This window comes from Lissotriton vulgaris, chromosome 8 (genome assembly GCF_964263255.1).
Source record: "Lissotriton vulgaris chromosome 8, aLisVul1.2, whole genome shotgun sequence".
Lineage (NCBI taxonomy): Eukaryota > Metazoa > Chordata > Amphibia > Caudata > Salamandridae > Lissotriton > Lissotriton vulgaris.
Window position 1 is genome coordinate 573,028,525 of NC_141696.1, and position 23,787 is coordinate 573,052,311.

Sequence of the window (23,787 nt, forward strand, 5' to 3'; positions counted from 1 at the left end):
TCGGAGTTCACCAATTTTAACTCTGCATCAATGGCATTAATAAAAAGGGAAAAAAGGAGCGAGGCAAGGACACAGCCTTGCCTAATGCCTGATTTAACCTTGATATTGTTGGTGCATTCACCGGCTTGACCAAATCGTATGCGGGCAGATAGTTTGGTATAAAGTCTGGCCAAGAAGTTAATAATTGCTACAGGGGCACCCAGATCTAATAAGGTTGGCCACAATAGAGCATGATCGACCATGTCGAATGCGCTGGTTAAATCTGCAAAGCAGAGAAACAACGAATCCTGCTTTGCGCCCGTATATTTCCCTATAATACGGTCCAGGTTGATACATTGCTCAATGATGCCGAGGCCCTTTCGAAACCCAAATTGCGATTGCGCAAGGACTCCATTATCCTCTGCCCACTCTTCCAATCTAAGCAGCAGCACCCTACTCATTATTTTCAGGGATGAGTCTAAAAGGGAGATAGGTCGATAGTTCTTTGCTTTGGATCTATCTCCCTTCTTAAAGATTGGAATAATAGTGGATTCTCTTCAAGTTGAAGGTGCGCTTTCCATTGCCGCCGCATTGAAAACCTTAGTCAGGAAAGGGCCCCAAAGGAAAATGTCGGCTTTATACATACCAATCGGCACCCCATCTGGTCCCGGGGCTTTTCCTCCCTTGCTACTCCAAATGGATTTTTCCACCTCTAGGGCTGTAATGTTAAGGGGGATCGTTGGCCAACAGACATCAATCCCAGAGCTTAAAGAGGTTACTCCCCCCGGGTGAAAAATGCTGGTAAAATGCAAAACCCAGCTTTCCTCGCTGACTTGGGCAGTTAAAACGGGAACCTCCTCTTTTCTGAGGAAGGGACAGTTAACTGTGTCCCAGAAGAGCTTACTATTAGATAGCTCTATCGCCTTGGAGAGATTATCCCAGGCTTCCTCTTGCAACTCTTGCTTCCTACGTTTCAACTGGTCTTTATATACTGCCCTAAGGATTGTAATAATTCCCCTATCCCTGGGGCTGTTTGATAAGACTTTTTTAAATTTCCGTAGGGACTTGGTACAAGCACTATCAAACCACCCGGTATTGTCCTTCTTTCTGCCGACCTTGGTAATCGTAAGGATATTATTGGTTAAATCATTAATCTTCTTAAAACCTATGAGAATGCTTACAGTGTCTGTATTCCCATCCATGTGGAGAAGCGTGGCTCAATGGTTAGAGCAGCAGACCCTGATGCAGAGGTCTGGCCTGGGACCAGGGTTCAATTCCCGCCTCAGCTGCTCTTGGACTCAATCTCCCCGGACCTGATCATTCTCGCCTCGGTGCCTAGTCTAATCATGGGTCCCACTCTGTGACTCTGGGCAATAGCTTGCTTAATCTCCACAATGGCCCCAGCAGCGCTTGGATGCCTGGCTTCACCTTGCGGGTGCCCAGGAGTGGACATCTGCCAGGAAGGGTTCCACAGCGGTATGAATACAGCGCTAAGAGACCTCTGGGTAGAAGGCGCTATATAAATACAAACACATTTACATTTACATCCAAACCTCTGTACAACTCTGGGAGACAGGCAGCCACAATTTTTGTCATTGGTTTCTCTGAATTATCCCCACTCCATTTAATCCTATAGCCATTGGGCCTACAAGGGACTATGTCTTCTATAATATTTGGAGTCACATGGCCCTTCTGACCCCAGATGAAAAGGGCCATGGTGATACAATTATGGTCGCTAACAGCTAGATCTAGAATTACCGGAGTGTCACAGAAAACACTAATATCCTCTGAAATCAACAGATGGTCGATGACTGAGGTAGAATTTCTACCTGTGAAGGTGGGAACAGAGTTACCCTCACTGTCTTTTGCGGTCTGAAATATAAACAATTCATATTTAATCAAAAGAGAATTCAACAACTCTCCATATGGACTGTGGGTAAAATGGGCGCAGTCCTCACCTCTGTCCCCGTTGAATCCACAGGCTTTAGTAAATGAGAAGGGACACATCGAAATATTAAAATCACCACCCCATATAAAAACAAAATTAACACGATTGTCCCCACATAGCTTATCAAGGGCATGCTCCAGTTCGTTAACTACGGTAAAACGGGAAGAATCAAACAGATTGTTGTAGTAGTTGATCAGCAGGACATTACGGCCACTAGTATGCTGCAACCAAAGCACTTGTGAATAGTACCCAATCTTTATATGAGTTTTAGCTTGCACTGGAAATTTTACAGAAAGTAGTATGAGAAGACCACCTTTAGCTCTACCCATGGTTGAACCCTGTGCTAGGAGATTAAAGGAGACGTACCCATCATAAGTTATTGGCTCCGTACACCACGTCTCTTGCAGACATAGTATATCATAGTTGTCAACAAATTCCCGCCATCCAAGGGACTCTTCCTTCTTATTCCATTCAGCAATATTCCAACGCACAAGGTTATACCCTTTACTATTATTTCCTATGCCTATTCCTAAGACCTCATTAAATAATGCATGAGAGGCACCAGGTTTCATAGGAGCCCCTGTATTAGGAGTTTGTGTGCCGCCTGTGGCTGTGGTGGAGTTGGGCTGGGAATTTGTCCCTAAAAGGTCAACATTCTTTTGTGCCATCCCGGCTGGTTCGTGATCTGACCTGTCGAGAGTTCCTAAAAGTGGGGCACTATTCCCCACCAGTTCAGTGCCACCTCCTGGCATCAAATTGGCAAGGGGTAGTCAGTCTACTGCATCTAAGCAACTAAAACGATTGTAATCACAGAAGGTGTCGGGGATAGGCGTAAAGCCTAATCTACCGGGATGTCCCCTGTTTCTTCCCATACGTTCCACCCTTACCCAGTCATCATCTCTTCCCTCTTTGCTCCCATGCAAACCGGGGGGTAAAAAAAGGACAGAGGTAGTGTCTGAATAGTGGAATCAGGTGTCCTGTTAAAACCAGCGCATATATGAGAGATGGTTCTAGGGTCTCTGAAATTTACTGTTATGCAATCCCCGTTTATTGATTTGGCTATTTTACCCAGCCAGGGTAGTCTCTTACCATAATGATCTCGCTAGAGAATTGGGGCGGCAGGGGTCTATTACAATTTAACCATCTAACAACCTTATTTTTAAGTGAGGTGAAAGATTCTCTAGCCTCCTCCTCTAGAACTGGAACTCCTGCCAAGACAACCGTCAGGGGTTTTGCTTCGGGGGGAGATCAGGTAGTAGGGATTTTCTGACCCTATGCACCTTATCCGTTATTGGTGGGACAGTCTTGCAAGCATCTACTCTATTATTGCAAGCATCTACTCTATTATTAGACAGGGGATCTGTAATCAAGCTTGGAGGCTGCTGTGTGACCAGGTTAACTAGGGTATCCACAGTGGGCGGTGTCCCCCCATTCTGACATACAACATTCCTGCCTGCTTCCAACTTATTTGCCTTGCTTAAATTTTCTACAATCCCGGACGTAACTTTCTCAATATTAGCTAATCTGAGTTCAATATTAGCCAATTTAACTTCTAGGGGGTACAGTAGGGATTTGAAGAGAGCACCCAGGCTTTCAATCGAACTCTGTGCCTGGCTGAACCTGTGTATGGATACCTGAAGCAGAGGCAGCTAGGTCGCCCAACCCATTTGAAGTTTCTATTGTACCGGTGGTGGGCCTATCTAATGGGACGATACCACTCTGCCGCTTTGCTAATTTGGCCATCCTCCCATCTTGTTTTTGGTTCACGCGTTTCCTTTTGGGAATTGCCCCTTCCTTATTCCCTTGGTTCTGCATGTTATTTACAATTCCATCGGCATCAGAAGGGGTTGAACCATGGGCATCAAGCAATAAATGAATCTTAGGCAGGATATCAGTAACCAAAATTTCTAGATCCTGCGAGTCATGCTCATCCACTCGAGATATATCATCCTGTCCCGAAGTAGGTGGTACAAGTGTTGTTGGGACCACACGCCTCTCAAGTGTTTTAGCGTTCGCAATCACTCCCAGAGAAGATCTCTTGGCTGCAGAGATTTCTTGTGATAATCACTTTTCCATGACCATAATTTCAGTTGCAATAAGGGAATTGGCTCTAACAAGAAATTTTTCCATACTTCCCGCTGTGGAGCCTACTGCCAGGATCGACTTACTTCTTAGCTCCCGCCCAGACATAGTCCTTGAGAACAATTCCTGGATAGTAACTTTAATCCAAGGCCGTGGAGGTCAGGGGGGTAGCCCGGTCCGGTCTTGTCCGGTCTGGAACGGGCTGAAACGGGCCCGCCCTTGGCCCGGGCTTTGCCCGGCGCGCGCCCGCGCGTGTCCCGCGTGCGTGGTTGTAGAAGAGATTAAATAGCGGGAGGCAGAGCGGGAAGAGGACCAGCTGCGGCAGATCACAAGCCGCACTGCACGCTGGTCCTCACAGTCCCGCGGGGAGCCTGTAATTGAAACGCCAACTCCAAGTCCGGTGCCCTATCACAGTTCAGCAGCACCAGAGCGCTTCCTCAGTTCCTGACACAAGTGGCTCCCGCGAAGCAGGGGCCGCGAGAAGTAGTGTCCTTAGGTGAAGGAGTCCTTCTATGTCCAACAATCTCCGTTATCCCCAGCTTTCCCTCTGAAGCACAATACAAGCACCACCCTGATGGTCATCTGGACTAAGGACTCTGACTTTAGTTTACTCCAGGGCTAGTGGGGCTCTCCCCAGCACCAGACAAGCTGGTCCCCTTACACTCCCTGAAGGCTAGTTGGGGGAAAGACTGGACTTCTGCACCAAGGAGGAGAGAGGTCCCGAGGAACACAGGAGAAAGGCTGGTGAAACCAGCTACCTTCAAAGTTCACCACCATTCAGTGCAGGAGGCCTAAAGAAAGTCATACGTTAGATGGCATCTTTTCTAATGACCATCGCCTAACTACCAAGGACCCGGTGCACCTATCCTGGTCCGATCACCTTGCAGTCCCATTTTATCTGGAGTATCACAGGGGGGATGGAAACAAAAAAGGGAATCACGTACAGGAAACGGCCAGAAACTTCAGGAAAATCAGCAGCCATTCCTTTGTGCCCTGGGCTGCCAGCCTCTCTACTACGGGTATGGACAGTGTACAGACCGCAGTTGGCCACTTTGAACAGGTTATCACTGAGGCCTTGAATGAACTGGCCCCAACACAGACCCGCCGCCGAGCCAGACAGAGACCATCTGCCCCATGGTTCTCAGATTCTCTCAGGCTCCTCAGGCAAGAAGTGAGGAGAAAGGAGAGACTCTGGCACTCTAGCTGGGACCTTAAGAACAAAGAAGCTCACAAACTCCTTGTTAGGAAATTTAAGGCTGAGATTGTGCAGGCTAAACAAGATTACTTTGTAACCCTGACAACCTCGCTCTCTTCACCGAAGGAGCTCTTCAAAATTGTTGACTCTTTAGTCAATTTACAAGTCCCTGACCCTGTCGTACCTTCACAGGATTTATCTGATAGGATTGCCTCCTTTTTCCACACGAAAATACATGATATCCACCTAGCTCTTGAAAAACAAAGAGCCTGTATTAGTGTGCCTACTGTCTTGGCTGAGGCGAATCTGTCTACCATCGACCTCTCCCCATTGGACACCTTTCTCCTTTCCACCCCTGACCTTGCAAGATCTTGAAATCTTGACTAATAAGATCAAATCGGGCTCCCCCCTGGATACTTGCCCTCTGAAAATCATTAAGCAGTGTAGGGAGACCCTCTTACCACCGCTGCTAGAAATAATGAATCTAGCTATAAGAAACGGTGTCTTCCCTTCGGAGTGGAAGAAGGCAGTAGTTAAGCCTCTGCTAAAGAAGGCCTCCCTCGACCCGGAGGTCCTAAAAAACTTTCGTCCAATCTCGCTGCTTCCCGCCCCGGCGAAGATGCTTGAGGCACATCTGAACAAGCATCTTGCGGACTTTGTGGAGTGCTCGGGCTGCTTGGATTCCTCCCAGCACGGATTCAGGAGGGAACATAGCACCGAGTCGGCCCTCACCATCGTGCTTGACAACATCCGCACGACAGTGGATGGGGGCCAGACCACCCTCCTGGTCCTATTAGATCTAACTGCAGCCTTCGATACCCTCTCCCCCTCAGTACTTACATCTCGTCTGAGGGACGTGGGGGTAAGGGGTGCAGCTCTAGATCTATTGACCTCTTTTCTTGCTGGGAGGGAACAAAGAGTTAAACTGGGCGAGTTTCTATCTCCATCCCGACCTGTGCTATGTGGGGTCCCCCAAGGGTCGGCTCTCAGTCCGACCCTATTTAACATCTACGTGACCCCATTGGCCAGACTAGTAAGAACTTTCGGGATGGAGGTAGTTTCCTATGCTGACGACACCCAAATACTTGTCTCTCTCCCCCATTCAGATGTGCAGACCGCCTCCAAGTTTAGATCTTGCATGGAGGCGGTCGGTCACTGGATGATTCAGAACTCTCTTAAACTGAATGGGGAGAAGACTGAGGTGATGGTGTTTGGAGGGACCGAAAACATCTGGTCAGCCAGCTGGTGGCCTGACTCGCTTGGAGTGTGCCCTTCCCCCACAACATCTGCTAAAAATCTTGGGGTGATGATAGACCCTGCCCTGGATATGGGCAAACAGGTGAGTAGAACCATCTCCACCTGTTGGGGCTTAATACATACCCTGCGAAGGATCAGAAAGTACCTTTCGCTACAGTCCAGAAAACAGATAGCTGTTGCACTCATTGGCTCACGCCTAGATTACTGTAACGCGCTGTACGCGGGGCTAAATAGGAGCCTCCTGCAGCGCTTACAAGTGGTTCAGAATGCCACAGCAAGATTTGTTCTGGATATTCCCAGACGTACCTCTGCCACATTGGCCCGGAAAACATTGCATTGGCTTCCGGTAGAATACCGAGTAAGGTTTAAGGTCCTGTGTATGACATACAGAGCCATTTCACAAAACAGTGACTCGGGAGTGGGCTCCATCATTTCCCACTACACTCCTGGAAGGAACTTGCGTTCCTCCGGGAAATTGCTTCTATCAGCCCCTCGCATACGAAGAGCTAAATGGGGTGGCAGGGCTTTCTCCACCCTAGCTCCCAAATGGTGGAATGATCTCCCTCTGGATCTCAGGTCCTTACCCTCGCTACAGACATTTTGTAGTGCCCTTAAAACCTGCCTCTTCCGACAAGCCTATGTGTAATGGATGAATGGTTCTACTTTCTGATTTTATTGTTAGGCGCCTTGATACCTGCGGGTTATTGTCTTGCGCATTATACATTTTTATCATCATCATCATCATCAAAGGGATCCAGGTGGCTAGGGATTGCAACTAGGAGCAAAACAAGACCAAGATCAAGCAAAACGGCACAACTGGGCCTGAGAGATGAGCCTGCAAAGAATTCGATCTTTGACCCTCTAGGTGAGACCCGGCACTCATGGAGCTCCACTTTCAGAGCCTTTCTAAGCCCCTCAGGCTGGGCCCGTGCCCGGTAATCAGTGCAAGGAGAGTCCCTGTAATCAATCTTGGACGGGGCGTGTTTTGGGAAAGGGCCTGGAGACCACATCCCCCAAACTGGTTTACTTATTGGGGGGCCCAAGACACCAACTCCAAGACCCTGATGGTGGCAAAAATGGGGAAGTGCTGTCGCGCTTTCACCGCACCAGAAGGGTGAGGAATGGGGCCCAGGACCCCATCCCTGGGCCTGAGACAAGATGGAGGTAGGGAGAGTGACGCCAACCTCTCCCAGACTTTGCTGACCTGTCCCGCTCTCGGTGCCCATGTCTTTGGGGAGAAGGAGGCCACCATGAGTCACAGCACCTGGCCAGGAGGAGCGGCCTGACAGAAGAGACCTTCCGGCTCCCGCAGCAGTATAAAAGAGTGCTGCATACACAGGGAGGCAGTAGGGGTAGCTAGGGGTGGGCTCCATTTGGAGCGTGCACAGGGTACCCCGGTGGGACCATGCACTCCAAAGTTAAAAGAGAAAGCCTGCGCAGTATGAGGCCATGTGGTGAATATAAAAAAAATAGGAAAACAAAAGCTGCAGCTCCCCCTGAAGCAGAGGGAGAGCCACTCCTTAGTTATTCACTGCTCGCAAGGAGCACCCCATATTGTCCTGTAGGGCTTGTCTTTTTTGCACAGTTTTACTACTTGTGGTGGCCCCAGGACAGCGGGTCACCACCAATGAAGTCCAAAATTGTGACGGGAGCTGAAGAAGTTTTGCCGCCTCCTTACAAAAAGGATTTAAGCAGCCACCACCCTACGTTTGGTGGGATTGTAAAAAGATGACTACCCCAGTGTTGTTCCTGGAATGCAATCACTTCCCATGCTCCAGCTGGGAGTGTAGCACTCACTAGGGATGAAGTCTATGGATGCAATTACTGTTAACTATGGGCAGAAAATCCGTTCCGCTTGCAGAATTTGCGGATTTTCGGCAATTCTGCGATCCGCGAATCTCGCGAAATTGCAGAATAATCCACAAATCCGCTCGCGGGCGGATTTCAGTTAAGGCAGGTGCTCGAGTTGTAGAAAGCTAACTTGCAAGTAAGCAACTCTGGCAGCTTGCTGGCGCCATTCTAAAATGGTTACAAAGTTAGCTTCAACTCAGGCGCACCTGCCTTAACTCTGTAAGTGCATCCAGTGGGCCACAAATTAAACCTCAACAGGAAGTACTTCAGATATAAATAAAGCAGGGGCCCGAGTTGCAGCTCAAATTCAGTAATCAGCCTAAATAATTAGTGAGCACGGTCGAGGCTGGGCAAGTGTGCTTTAACCCCATATGCTCCGTCGAAAATTTGCTGTAATACTCGCAGGAGGTCTTTGAATCCCTGAGTTTCTCGAGCGCAACCTTTGTGTAGTTCCTGTGTCCAGGAGGCTGCTTTCTCCTCACCTGCTGCCCTGCTTGCTACTTGACCCTTTATACACAAGAGGCATGTGAACAACACGATTAGAAGTCCCGGGTCTTTGCATCCATGAGTTTCTCGAGCGCAACCTCCGTGTAGTTCCTGTGACCAAAGGCTGCTTTCTCCTCACCTGCTGCCCTGCTCGCTCTCTGACCCTTTACACAAGAGGCATGTTGACACGCATAGAAGCCCCGCACCACACACTAGCGGTATCAAATGTCTTCCCGCCCTTTCCCAACTATGATGGACAGCTCTCTCAAGGGACCTCAGCGCCTTTTGGCGCGGTGACAAAGTTACAGGCACACATGGTCAGTGGAGACAAATCATCTGGCCCTTTACGCAGCTGCAGAGTATGAAAAGCACTATACATTTACCCAACGAGGTAGCACTTACTGGATTAGCCAGTAGAAAGTACTCCAGCTGAGTAGAGGTATTGCACAAAACTGTGGCATCTTCGTGGATAAGTATGCAGGGCAGGATTCATTCTGGCACAAGGCTCCTGTCACAAAAATTAAACGTCAACAGGAAGCACTTACAGATATAGCAGGTGCCCGAGTTGAAGTTCAAATTCAGTAACATTTTAATCAGCCCCAAACATTAGTGAGCACGGTCGAGGCTGAGCAAGTGTGCTTTATCCCCGTCTCTACCGTCGAAAATTAGCTGTAATACTCGAGGGAGGTCTTTGAATCCCTGAGTTTCTCGAGCGCAACCCCCGTGTAGTTCCTGTGACCAGGAGACTGCTTTCTCCTCACCAGCTGCCCTGCTCGCTCTCTGACCCTTTATACACAAGAGGCACGTTGACACGCATAGAAGCCCCGCTCGTTTGGCCCCGCACCACACACTAGCGGTATCAAACGTATTCCCGCCCTTTCCCCAACTATGATGGACAGCTCACTCAAGGGACTTCGGCGCCTTTTGGCGCGATGGCAAAGTTACAGGCACAATGGTCAGTGGAGACAAATCTTCTGGCCCTTTACGCAGCTGCAGTGTAGGAAAAGCACTATACATTTACCCAACGAGGTTGAACTTACTGGATTAGCCAGTAGAAAGTACTCCAGTGCAAATCGCAAAAAAATCCCATATTTAGTGGGAAAATCTGCGAATTCACTGATTTTTTTGCGAATTCGCGGACCGCAGATCCGCAAAATTCGCCATACTTAATTACTGTGGCCTAAAAATTAAATAAATGTACATGTTGCGCAGTGCTCTCTAGGGGTGGAAGCGGTCGCTCCTCTCACTCCCTGATCTCCTGGGTATCGTAGCGCTATATCGCTGACTGCTGCCAAAGAACCAATTGCACATTGCACGCATTGCGTTTCAAACTGTTTGTGCCTCTTTAACATCGTAGCGCTCTATCACTCGCATTGCATTGCTCAACTCTAAAAACTGTTTGTGCTTTAAAATTATTCATAGCGCTCTATCACTCGCATTGCATTGCTCGACTTTAAAAATTGTTTGTGCTTTAAAATTATTTATGCACACAAACGGAGATAGGTCCTTACCGGGGTAGAGGGAGGGCTGGACCCTATATAAATCTGATAACAAGAAAAATGCCCCGTCTCTCTATAGTTTAAGATGAAGACCAAATAAACAACTTAATTAAATCTGGTCTGGTATATTTATTTATACCTTTTACTTTTTTCTTTGTACAAAATGACTTTCAAAAAAGATGGCAGGGAAAGGATACACAATACAAACAACAATTAACGTTATTCAACACTCTTAGACACGGCAATGCTTTACAAACAATATTTCAACATTACATCCAACAAAAATCCACATCACAATATAACGGTATCTGTAATACATAAATTAATTTAACAATCAAACTTATCTCCTGCAAGAGCGAATGGCATCTCCTGCAAGAGCGAATCACAACATCCAGTTGTATCTAAAACAAAATTGATATATGCGTGTGTTGCTCTTGTATTTAATTGGCTTTTTTTGTGTCAATAAGTTTGATTGTTAAATTAATTTATGTATTACAGATACCGTTATATTGTGATGTGGATTTTTGTTGGATGTAATGTTGAAATATTGTTTGTAAAGCATTGCCGTGTCTAAGAGTGTTGAATAACGTTAATTGTCGTTTGTATTGTGTATCCTTTCCCTGCCATCTTTTTTGAAAGTCATTTTGTACAAAGAAAAAAGTAAAAGGTATAAATAAATATACCAGACCAGATTTAATTAAGTTGTTTATTTGGTCTTCATCTAAAACTATAGAGAGAGGGGGCATTTTTCTTGTTATCAGATTAAAATTATTTATAGCGCTTTATTGCTCGCATTGTAATTAGTGCCCAATTGTGTCGGTGCCACTGCCCATTGCGACGTTACACATTGTGCCCCAATCTCACCCTGTTTCACTTTGTTGTTGTTGCTGCCATTTTGTTGTGCCGTCCCAGCCCGTCTCTCCACCCCGCTCCCGCCTCCCAGCTGCTCCTCCCTCCCACTGATAGTATAGGATAGTCCCGTTCTTGTGAAGCGCTGTGACCGTCCTGACCCGTGCAGAAGCGGTCGCTCCTCTCACTCCCTGATCTCCTGGGTATCGTAGCGCTATATCGCTGACTGCTGCCAAAGAACCAATTGCACATTGCACGCATTGCGTTTCAAATTGTTTGTGCCTCTTTAACATCGTAGCGCACTATCACTCGCATTGCATTGCTCGACATTAAAAATTGTTTGTGCTTTAAAATTATTCATAGCGCTCTATCACTCGCATTGCATTGCTCGACTTTAAAAATTGTTTGTGCTTTGAAATTATTCATAGCGCTCTATTGCTCGCAATGTAATTAGTGCCCGATTGTGTCGGTGCCACTGCCCATTGCGACGTTACACATTGTGCCCCAATCTCACCCTGTTTCGCTTTGTTGTTGTTGCTGCCATTTTGTTGTTGTGCCATCCCAGCCCGTCTCTCCACCCCGCTCCCGCCTCCCAGCTGCTGCTCCCTCGCTCTGCCCCCCTCCACTATCTACATATGTCAGAGCAACACACGCGCAGCATTCACGCGCTGCGGACGCGCCCTATGCGCGCCGAAGGCGCGCCAAAGTTAAGCCTGTCTACGCCCGTCCGTGCCTGGACCGCGCCCAGCGCCAGTCCCCCTGGCCCCCGCAAAACCCACTCCACCCGCATAACGTACGACGCTGCAACCCTCTCTGCACTCAACCCCGGCCGTCTCCCAGTCTGCCACCAAGCCGCCCCAGGACACACTCATGGACCCTTCACCTGCCACTCCTGCAAGTTCGCCTGCATCAAGACCCACACCAAATCCACAAACTCCAAACAGAGCTCTGACACTAACGACCTAAAGTGCATCCTGCTCAACACCCGCTCGGTCCACAGACACGCCATTGAACTTTGGAACCTAATCGACACCACATCGCCGGACGTCGCCTTCCTTACAGAAACCTGGATGAACGCCTCATCAACGCCCGACATCGCCATAGCCATCCCGGACGGCTACAAAATCATCCGAAAGGACCGCATCAACCAAACAGGAGGAGACATCGCCATCGTCCATAAGAACACCATCCGCATCACGACCAGCTCCGACGATAACCTCGCAGCCGCCGAACACCTTCACTTACAGATCCACACCGACCCCAAGACCACACTCAGAGGCACCCTCATCTACAGGCCACCAGGACCCCGCTCACAATTCAGCGAAGACATCACTGACTTCATCAGCCCACATGCCCTCCCCTCCGAGGACTACATTCTACTGGTAGACCTATACTTCCACCTGGAAAAGAACAACAACAGCAACACCACCACCCTTCTGGACAACCTCGCCAATCTCGGACTCAAACAATTTGTTGACACCCCCACCCACTATGCGGGGCACACACTCGACCCAATCTTCACCTCCAGCAAGCACATCTCCTTCAATCACACCACAGCTCTCCATTGGACGGACCACAGCTGCGTTCACTTCAACTACAAAAAGACTACGACCCACAACCACCCACAACCAATTCCCCGCAGAAACTGGAACAAAATCACCACCGACCAGCTCTTCACATCGCTTCACCAAAACCCTCCTGCCAAATCATCGGACCCAAACCTAGCAGCCACCAATCTCACACAATGTATCACCCACAGCACTGACGAATTAGCACCCTTGAAAAACCATCAAATCAAGCAAAGTAGCAAAAAAGCCCCCTGGTTCAATGATGACCTTAAGAAATCCAAGAAGATCTGTCGCACCCTCGAGAAAGCCTGGCGAAAAAACCCAACCACTGACAACCTAGCTACCTTCAAGAACGCCACCCACAAACACCACCAACTGATCCGATCCACCAAGAAATCAGCATTCAAGGATCGACTCGACAACAACGCCCACAACAGCAAGGAACTATTCAACATCGTCAAAGAGTTCACCAACCACACCGCCGGCACCAACAACATCACTCCCTCCCAAGACCTGTGTGACTCTCTAGCCTCGTTCTTCCACAACAAAATCACTGACATACATAACAACTTTGGAGACCAGTCCGGAGACCAGTCCACCCCACCCACCTCCAAACTAAAACCCCCCTCCAACAGCCTTTGCGCCTGGAACCCAATCACCACTGAAGATACCATCCACCTGATGAACTCCATCCACTCAGGATCGCCAACCGACCCATGTCCCTACCAAATTTTCAACAAAGCAGACTCCATTATCGCACCCCATCTCCGAGACGTCATCAACTGCTCCCTCAACTCCGCTACCTTCCCGGAAAGCTGGAAACATGCCGAACTCAGCGCCCTCCTGAAGAAACCCACAGCAGACCCCACTGAACTTAAAAACTACCGCCCCATTTCGCTCCTCCCATTCCCTGCCAAAGTCATTGAGAAAGCCGTCAACAGTCAGCTCGCCGCCTTCCTCGAATCCAACAAATCCCTCGACCCTTCACAGTCCGGCTTCCGAGCCAAACACAGCACCGAGACCGCCCTCATCGCAGCAACAGACGACATTCGAACTCTACTAGACAACGGAGAAACAGCTGCCCTCATCCTACTTGACCTCTCCGCAGCCTTCGACACAGTCTGTCATAGCACCTTTATACAATGCCTCAGCAACGTCGGAATACAAGGAAAAGCATTGGACTGGATCATCTCATTCCTCCATGGAAGAACCCAGAGAGTCCGCCTCCGCCCTTTCAAATCGGAAGCCACTGAAGTCATCTGCGGCGTTCCACAAGGATCATCACTCAGTCCCACCCTCTTCAACGTATACATGAGTCCCCTCGCATCCATTGCGCGCCAACAGAACCTCAACATCATCTCCTACGCAGACGACACCCAGCTGGTCCTCTCCCTCACCAAAGACCCAAACACCGCCAAAACTAACCTACACAAAGGGATGAAAGAAGTAGCCGAGTGGATGAAGAACAGCCGTCTAAAACTAAACTCGGACAAAACGGAAGTCCTCATCTTAGGATCATCCCCCTCCTCCTGGGACGACTCATGGTGGCCACCGGCCCTGGGAACCGCACCCATACCAACGGACCACGCACGTAACCTGGGCTTCATCCTGGACTCCTCTCTCTCGATGACCAGACAAGTCAACGCTGTCCCATCATCATGCTTCAACATCCTACGTATGCTCAAACAAATCTTCAGTTGGATCCCCACCGAAACAAGAAAGACGGTCACTCATGCACTGGTCACAAGCCGACTGGACTACGGAAATACCCTTTACGCCGGAACCACAGCCAAAATACAGAAAAAACTCCAACGCATCCAAAACGCATCAGCCAAACTCATCCTAGACATCCCCCGCCAAGCTCACATTTCCGGTCACCTACAAGATCTCCACTGGCTCCCCGTCAACAAGAGAATAACGTTCCGTCTCCTCACCCACGCACACAAAGCCCTCTATGACCTAGGACCCGAATACCTCAACACGCGCCTGTCCTTTTACACCCCCACCCGCCAAATACGATCGTCCAATCAAGCCCTCGCCGCAAATCCTCGCATCCAAAGATCCACCATGGGGGGAAGATCCTTCTCCTACTTAGCGGCCAAGACATGGAATTCTCTCCCCATCCACCTCCGCCTTACACAGAACCACCTCTCCTTCAGAAAACAACTAAAAACTTGGATATTCGATAAGTAAAGTACCTCCCCTCCCTCAAGCGCCTTGAGACCCCCTGGGTGAGTAGTGCGCTATACAAATGTTAAACTTGAACTTGAATGTTGCAAGTATATAAAAAGCTCCCATACCCATGAAAAATGCACATTTCATTTTGTCGAAAATGCTTCATTGAAATAATGATGTTGACAGCCACTCGTGATCAAAGTACATATACTTTATTACTAGTATAAGGTGCAGTCATTCACGGTTAGATTTGATTATAGCATGCACTCCCAAGAGAATGATTTTTGACATGTGGTTTGGGAAACTTGACTCGTTAGGAAGTCAGAGGTGATTACTCAATGTCATCAAAAGGTACTTAGATCAGCCTTATGTATATTTGAAAATTACTGCGTAGTGTTGAGTAATGTGTGTGTAATAAATGTACTTTTCCTTTTTCAAAAGAAAAAGCACAGACTGGAATTGTTTCTGCCCAGTGGAAATGCTTTTTGAATTGTCTCACTAATGGGTTTGATTGTTTTGTTCCCTGTGATAGAAGCTACTTAACTCAGTTATACAATGTGGATGTTAAAGGATATCCAAGTAGCTGCTTTGTTTATGAATTAAGATTGGTGACATAATGTTTGTATACTTTGTTGTTTTGTGTCACTTGTTCATGTATTGTTTTTTACATCACACTACTTCACCACGAGGTTGTATGTTTTTGTTTGATCTGTGGCATAAATAAGTGTAATTTGTTTTAGACTGAAAAATATGTAACTTCTCTGACCCATGATTCAAATGTGGAGTAAAGTACATAGAAATGAGCAGCAAATAAATGCCTCAAGCCAATATCAATTGAATTGTTGGTTCACAGTCTGTTAAATTTATGTAGCAGCATTTGAAAGGTGACGGCTAGGACACTTCTCGCTCTTAGTTTAATACGGCCCCGTCCAGCCGCCTAGGGCCAAACCCCTTGTTGCTATTACGTTTAATTTTATAAGTGACATCACATTGCACCTGCTCTCAAAGCACTCCATTGACATTCTGTAGAAGCTTTGGTTGAATTTGAAATCCAATGCACTGTCCACAAAGCAACATGAGATAAAACCCCTACTTACTTGCTGAAAAACCTCACTTTGTTTCTATCAGCTACCTCCGATCCATGTCTGCCTGCCTGATCAAGTTACAAACATTCATGGTAACGAAACACCGAGGCAGATCATTGGATGTAAAGGGCTGATACTTTGAATGCCTGGAACCTTAATTTGAAATGCGAACCCATCTACATGTGGTTTAGGAAAATCTTGAAGACTGAACGATTAGATATTTAAATGTATTTTATTAAGTTTCTCATAGTCAAAAACACAGGCCTCTTCTACAGACCAAGTCATAACTTCAGAGGTTCTGATAATAACATACTGGATATAGTTTTAATTTTTCCATGTACATCATGTGAAAGGCAACTGCACTAGTAAAGAAACAGATATGGCAACCCTACTTTATTTAGTGCAGCTAGTCCTACATTGTGAACACCTGGATATTAGCTGAGATGTGTATCTGTGTGTAGGCCACGCACTTGTTGATATATGCACAACTGCCACTAGGAAGAAGCAGACAGTTACAAACTGTACACAAATATGCAGCAACTAGAGGAAGGTGTGGGTAGGGTCTTAGACCTCTCTTGTCCATGTCAGGGTATAGAATAGACAAGTGTGACTGCAGAGAAACCTATTTTAGATGTTGGTGGCGTGGTAGTGGTGCAAGATAGCCTTAAAAGGCAGTAAACGAGTACACATTTTACTGCATCCCAAATTCTGGGAATTCAGCAAGAATCACTTCAGCTATCAAAAGAAAGGCACCTGGAGGCGCATGAATGGCATTGTGAAAATTAACAACAGGATATTTGTATGGCTATGATAATCTGCAGAATATTGATAGGGGGGTTGACCCAGTTAAAGTTACGGGGACCTGGGTAAGTAAACGAGTAAAGGGAAGGGGTCCCAGTAATATGAAGACATTAACCAAAGAAATGAAAATAATCAAACCAACAAAACTTCAGTCCACATTGTTTTATTCACAATGGGATGATATATTGAATATGCATAATTTACAGAATAATCAATCAGTGGTTAATTGCAGTGCCCCAAAGGTAGAAGCGGGGAGGGTAGTGTGATAGTGATGGGGGTTGGTGAAAGAAAGAGAGAAGATTCTTAAGTGACGGTAAAATCAGCAATTGAGACTTGTTTCACAAAGTTACAAACTCTGTACCTAAAACAGGACCGACAGGTTCATGCGGATTATTTTAGACGCAAATCATACTCCACATTTGGAGTATGATTTGCGTCTAAAATAATCCGCATGAACCTGTCAGTCCTGTTTTAGGTACAGAGTTTGTAACTTTGTGAAACAAGTCTCAATTGCTGATTTTACCGTCACTTAAGAATCTTCTCTCTTTCTTTCACCAACTCCCATCACTATCACACTACCCTCCCCGCTTCTACCTTTGGGGCACTGCAATTAACCACTGATTGATTATTCTGTAAATTATGCATATTCAATATATCATCCCATTGTGAATAAAACAATGTGGACTGAAGTTTTGTTGGTTTGATTATTTTCATTTCTTTGGTTAATGTCTTCATATTACTGGGACCCCTTCCCTTTACTCGTTATGATAATCTGCAAGCATTTGCTCTCAGCAATTACGTAAATGTTAATACAAAATGTGGGAGACAATGTATGCTTAATAATTTGACCCATATAGATGAGGCATCTTACAGCGTGTGGCAAGTTGGAGTTTATTTTACCAAGGCTGATATTGGTTTCCACTAAATGGAACCCTGCAAATTTGAATTTCACCGAAAATGTTTCTGAATAATTAGGAAAATGACCTTAGAACTCATTTTCCATTCTTTCCCTGAAACAGTGTTTTCAAATCACATTTTTAAGAAAAGAAAATTACAAAAAAAAAATTTGTTGGGGAGGGGAATAATGTAGTCAGATGACAATTGGAAACAGTTCCAAGCTTTGCAACTTCACTGAGTGTAAAAATCATGAACTTCACACATTTCCACTTTCGCAAACACATTTTTACACTGCTCGAGATGGTCTTAGAAACATTAAGTATCAAATGGGAGACATTCCATGACCGGAAATCAGACATTCAAATGATCCATAAATAACAATTTTGAGCTCAAATGGAGTTCACTTTGGAATTCATGATGTAGATCAAATGAGATTCATCTTGTGGGCTATAGTAGATATCTTCAGCATATGAAATGAGCGCTATCCTAGGATACACATAAAGGCTTTTCTTTGGATTACAAAAGTTTAATAAGAGGCAGCAATGATGGTTTTCTTTGCAGATCCAAGAAGAAGGTTCTCAGCTAAAACGAAGAGCATATTGGTAATCAAAATATTCTGAGCCATGGGGAATGTGCTGGCATATGTTGTGAAGAATGTTATGTGACAAGCTATCACTTGTATTTGATGGTAGATATGAAACCCTTGTGCAAATCTAAAATCTGTGACTAAAACTCCTGCTTTCTATCATGTGCTGTGGGGCATGCAACCTTTGATGTGCAGTATATGTCAATTTCCTATTTTGATTGGCCCAGATTCATGAATCGGTCCCGGGCAGCACACAGATATTTTAGAAACAAAGGAGTAGTTATTACCTACATCCTATACAGTTAGACAAAGCAATGGGGAAACACTTTATATTCTTACAGATAACAGATATGTTCTTCCTACTTTTCAGTGTTTCTATCAGCAGAAAATGCCAACCAAGTCATACAAAGACACAAGCGAGCAAACTTCATGCTGGTTGAAGAGATTCTTCCTGGAAATTTGGAAAGAGAGTGCCTAGAAGAGAGATGTAACTATGAAGAAGCAAGGGAATATTTTGAAGACAAAGGCAAGACTGTAAGTAATTTTGTTGTGGTTTCGGGTAATTTAATTCATATTCCTTTCCAAGCCAACTTGAGATCCTTAAGAACTGACAAATATAAGGGTTGTTAAGGTTAAATGAACTAACATTTTGAAATGTAGCAAATATATTAACTCTTTATAAATATTTTCACCTAGAGGGAAAGTCAGCATTCCTACCGTGGGAGAGATAAGATGTCATAAGTGATGTCATCAGTAATGTAACTGACCATGTCATGAGTGACGTAATATGTGATGTAATTTCTCTGGTTTTGTATGAGTGAAGTGTGAGCCTAACTATAACACCCCTGTTACCTTTGGATTGTTTCAGTGAGTTTCTAGGCGAAAAAAAATATATATACACATATGTATATATAATGCGTGTATATATATATATATATATATATATATATATATATATATATAAACAAAGTTCCCCCTCTCAGAAGAACGGCACAGGCTGCCTTTGGATGCTTCAAAATATATTTATTTAAGGCACAGAATCGGCAGCTCCCTACCGACGCGTTTCGCCACTAAGGCTTGGTCACGGTTACTGTGTACATTTCATGGTGCTATTTACATATTAGGGAGTTCATCGACCCTTTTTGGCCGCCATCTGGGGCGAGACTTAATCTTGTTTTGATTGAAAGTATTATTGTTTATTTACAGAGCAATCAGCGTGGCGCGTCAACATCATTCCAAGATGGCGGCCAAAAAGGGTCGATGAACTCGCTAATATGAGTAAACCCTTAAATTTGATTTCACTTACAATTTATTGATAATGAGCGAAATATGGCTTGATTTAATTTGCAGTATACCTTGTTTTGCACTAGAATTATCAGTATAAATACATTATGACAATCTATGTTTAATTGAAAACACCATTCAAGTATGGCGGTCAAAATCGGCCGAGTAGATCTACTGTAGTCCTACCTCTATGCACTTTGTTTTCACTATGTAAATAGCACCATGAAATGTACACAGTAACCGTGACCAAGCCTTAGTGGCGAAACGCGTCGGTAGGGAGCTGCCGATTCTGTGCCTTAAATAAATATATTTTGAAGCATCCAAAGGCAGCCTGTGCCGTTCTTCTGAGAGGGGGAACTTTGTTTCTGTAAATAAGGGTGTCCGGCACCCACACAGGCTCGCCGTGCCACGAGACGAGGAATAGCCGGGAGCGGTTGTTGGAATATATATATATATATATATATATATATATATATATATATATATATATATATATATATATATATATATATGTATATATATATATATATATATATATATATTACACCAGCGAACAAGGCGTCAGGGAACGCCGAAACGCGTTTGGTTTTTGGACACTGCAATGCACTTTAATATGTGATTAATAAAATATCTGCGGCTGCAAAACTTAAACAAGCGTCCGTTTCTCTCACTTTTGAAGCACTGTGGAAAGAGCGGCGAGGAGAGTGGATTGTCGATATATATATATATATATACATACATGCATACATACATATATACACATATGTAATCAAATCAATATCCTGGTACTATTGTGCATGTGATTGGTTTGGATACATGGCAGGCATAATCGGGAGGAGTGGCTTCAAATGTTTAACCAAATGTATATGTGATAACACTATTCATTTGTCAAAACATGGCAGAATAAAATTATGTTTTAAAAAGGGATGTACATATATAGTAGCATTAGCCAACAGAATAAAAATCTGACTTTCCATTTTCTTAGAATCTACAACACCTGGAAGTAAACTACTCAGAAATTTCTGCTGCTCTTGAAAGAAGTGGAGGTCTTGCATATGGGCTGATATTCATGGGGCTTTTTAGAAACCTTATGATAAATAGATTACACAAAGGCATGCATGCATACAGTAATTGCCATGGCACAGTAAAGTGTGGTTTCGAGTTCATCAATTTGTATGGATTTTGTTTCATGTATAGAAGGAATTATATGATGCTTGCTTATTTTATCTCATTCAAATGCTTTTACTTCTTGTGTTAATGGTCTTCCAAATTGTTTAGTGTACATTTTTAATTCCCATGGCCTGCACATTTTGAGAAATGCCACTGTTTTTTCAGCACAGGTTCTAAAGTCCCATCTTTGATATGCTGTGCTTTATTTTAGCTTAACCAATCTGTATCCCAAACGAGACAGCCTATGATTGAAATGCAAATGTGTCTCTTGCCATCTATTCTATTTAAGTTTCATTTCAGTATGTTCAAAGGCGTAGCTCGGTCAGTAAGATTGGAGGGGTATAGCTTGTAAAAATGCATTATATGAGAAGCTGGGTTCAAGGGGGTCTAAAGGGGCACTCCATATTTTGAGAAGTAGTTTTACACTGAACTTTTTGCCTTCCTCCTCAATTTTTTCTGACCTGTTGTTGGCTGTTTTATGACTCTGGGCACTTTACCACTGCTGATCAGTGCTAAAGTGCATATGCTCTCCCTATTGTAAATTGATATATTTTTTTTTTATTTATCAATCTTTATTTCGGCCATATGGCCATCAAAGATATACAATAAAAACATATACAACCATTATAAAATCATCCGAAATAAACACTCGATACATATTTATACAATGTAAAAACGTCCCATTCTAGGAATTAGATACTACTGGAGTTGCATTTAAAATTGTAGACTTAAAATTAGGTGGGAGCCTGCAACTTCAGAATACGGGTGCGAGTGTGCCAGACATTGGTAAGAAATTTTGCTAGTGCAAACACAATTGGACTTGAAATATTGTTTTTTAGGATTCTGTACATCGGGAGATACTCCCTACAACCAAGGTTTCTAATATTGTAAAACAGGAGCCCAGATTACTACCGATGCCCAGGCCGCTGGCGCAAACCGCCTCTTAGTTCCCATGTTGAATAGTTACCAAATAAAGAGACGGGCGCTGGAAGCAGGAATCAAGAACAGAGTTTATTTCTCATGAGGAGAGCCTGTCATTTCGGACACGAAACACGGTGTCTTTCAGGAGGTGCTCTAACAAGTGAGCTGAGACTCCGTCTTTTATACTTTACAAAACACTTGGCATTACAATCATAATATTGTGTAACAAGGAAAATACATCCCCATGATCCTCGTGTCAATCCTACCCCACATGTGTTCACAATAGGGACCCTTGACCTGCTGATAAGAGGGGAGGGCAATCACGCAGCTGAGTGTTCCGTCAACAGTTTAGGATGTGTGCGCCTGATCATAGCCCAGGGGGGTGGGGTGGCCAGGATCAATAGTGGGTCCTTTGAAGAGGAGTGACTTCATACAATAAGGGCAGTAAATGGTATCTCCTGGCTCAGGCGATGGCCTCGGACATGTGTGGTCAGCCGGACTCGGGGGAAGGGGTCATCAAAGGAGTGGTATTCATGCCGCGTGGACAATCGAGCGCGGAGGGAAGGCTTGTCAACAGAGGGGCATTCATGGAAGGAAAGGAGGTGTTGGTCAGGCGCGGCCGTGGCTCCCAAGGACAGGGTCTTGCAGAAGAAGAAGGTTTATGACTTGCCCATGTGAGGAGAAGGGAGGGGGGAGCCAGGGTGGACACAGGGACAGAGTCACAGAGAGAGAGAGAGAGAGAGATCTTATGACCCGTACATGAGAGAGCGGGGGCAGTCAGGTGCAGCTGGGGAGGGCTATGTCAGCTAAGGCGAAGGATGCCTCTTCAAGAGGGAAGGGGGGGTTTGTGCGGGTCTAGCAGAAGGGTTGCCTTTCACAGCAGGGTCGCGCAGAGGGAGAGGGTTTCATGGTCTATGCATGAGAGAGGGGGTTTAAGATACGCGCAGGAGGGAAGCCGGGGATTCCAATGGGTAAAAGGCCATGGTGCCTAGAATGGCTGTACATATGCATATGGGTACGGGCTCTTACTGGCAGAGTGATACGGTCAATAATTTACGGTATTCATGGTGCTCACAGGGAGAGGAGTGGGAGAAGAAGGGAAATGAATGCTGTTTATGTACATCAATTTCTTCAATTTCCACAGTCGCCCCTTTTTACATTACAGCGTTCATTTTTGCAATTGATGGGGTTACAGATAGACAGGCATCGTTGAAGAATTAGCATTCGTTGATACTAACATTTGGCGTACAATCATAGACAGTTGAGGTGATGGGCAGAATGCAGCACATAGGAAATTGCATTTCGTTGAGTTCCTAACAATTAAGCGCACTACATAGAATAAATGTTTCTGACTTAAAAAATGTGACCAATGAACAGTTTTGACCAAGTAGTTGAGAGCGGAATTCAGTTCAATACACAAGATTTCTTCGTCACAGTGTCTTTTTATCAGTGAGCCATCACTGGTAGGCTCTAGTCTGTGTACTTTCGTTGGCGCTGTTGAGCACCGGCGGTGGAGCTATAGGTCCAGCTCGGTTCTATCCTTACGCGTTGCAGGGTGCGGTCAGTCCTCTGCTGTTAGACCACAGTCCTGTTCCCTAAACAATCCGTTTGGCGGCGCCTTATGCTCGGCACCTGTATTTCTGTGGCAACACCCTATTCCCTTTGGAATGCAGTTCTTCCCTTTGGCAAAAAGTCACGTGGAAAAGAGGGTGAGTGTGGTTCAAATAGTCGATAGGAGAGAGAGCGGAGTTGGGTCAGAGTTCCTGGGACACACAAAAGGGACCAAGGGAGCAAAGGATAACAAGCAGGCAGGCCCATCAATCGGGCCCAAAGAAGGGGAACGGAGACTCCAGGCACACGTGGGTTAGCAGACGGAGGGCTTCAAGGCGGCCCGTCATTTTTCATTTTCCACGTTGAAATTGCGGTCTCGTCCCGTATCTTGTTGCTCTGCAGCTCCACCTTTGGTCGAGGTCACACGTGTCTCAAGATCTGCAGCCAGGCTGTGCGTCACGTCCGACCCTTCTCCTTCGGTGATCGTGAATCTTTGAATAGGTACAAAACAAGTTTTTAGAGAACTGGCAGAAGAAGACATCTACGCATGTGAATTCCTCCCTCAATCCTACGCATTTGGGAGATACGCTCATTGGTCACAGT

At 45.5% G+C, this 23,787-nt stretch overlaps 1 protein-coding gene across 3 annotated transcripts in view; it reads left to right on the plus strand.

Annotated features, from left to right (window-relative positions):
• The window catches only part of PROZ (protein Z, vitamin K dependent plasma glycoprotein), a 263,433-nt gene that overhangs the window by 53,677 nt on the left and 185,969 nt on the right, over window positions 1-23,787 (plus strand). For all 3 annotated transcript variants that reach the window (XM_086934408.1, XM_086934409.1, XM_086934410.1), the window contains one exon: window positions 18,629-18,792. In XM_086934408.1, coding sequence (XP_086790534.1) covers window positions 18,629-18,792 — 164 coding nt within the window. The remainder of the gene's footprint in view (window positions 1-18,628; window positions 18,793-23,787) is intronic.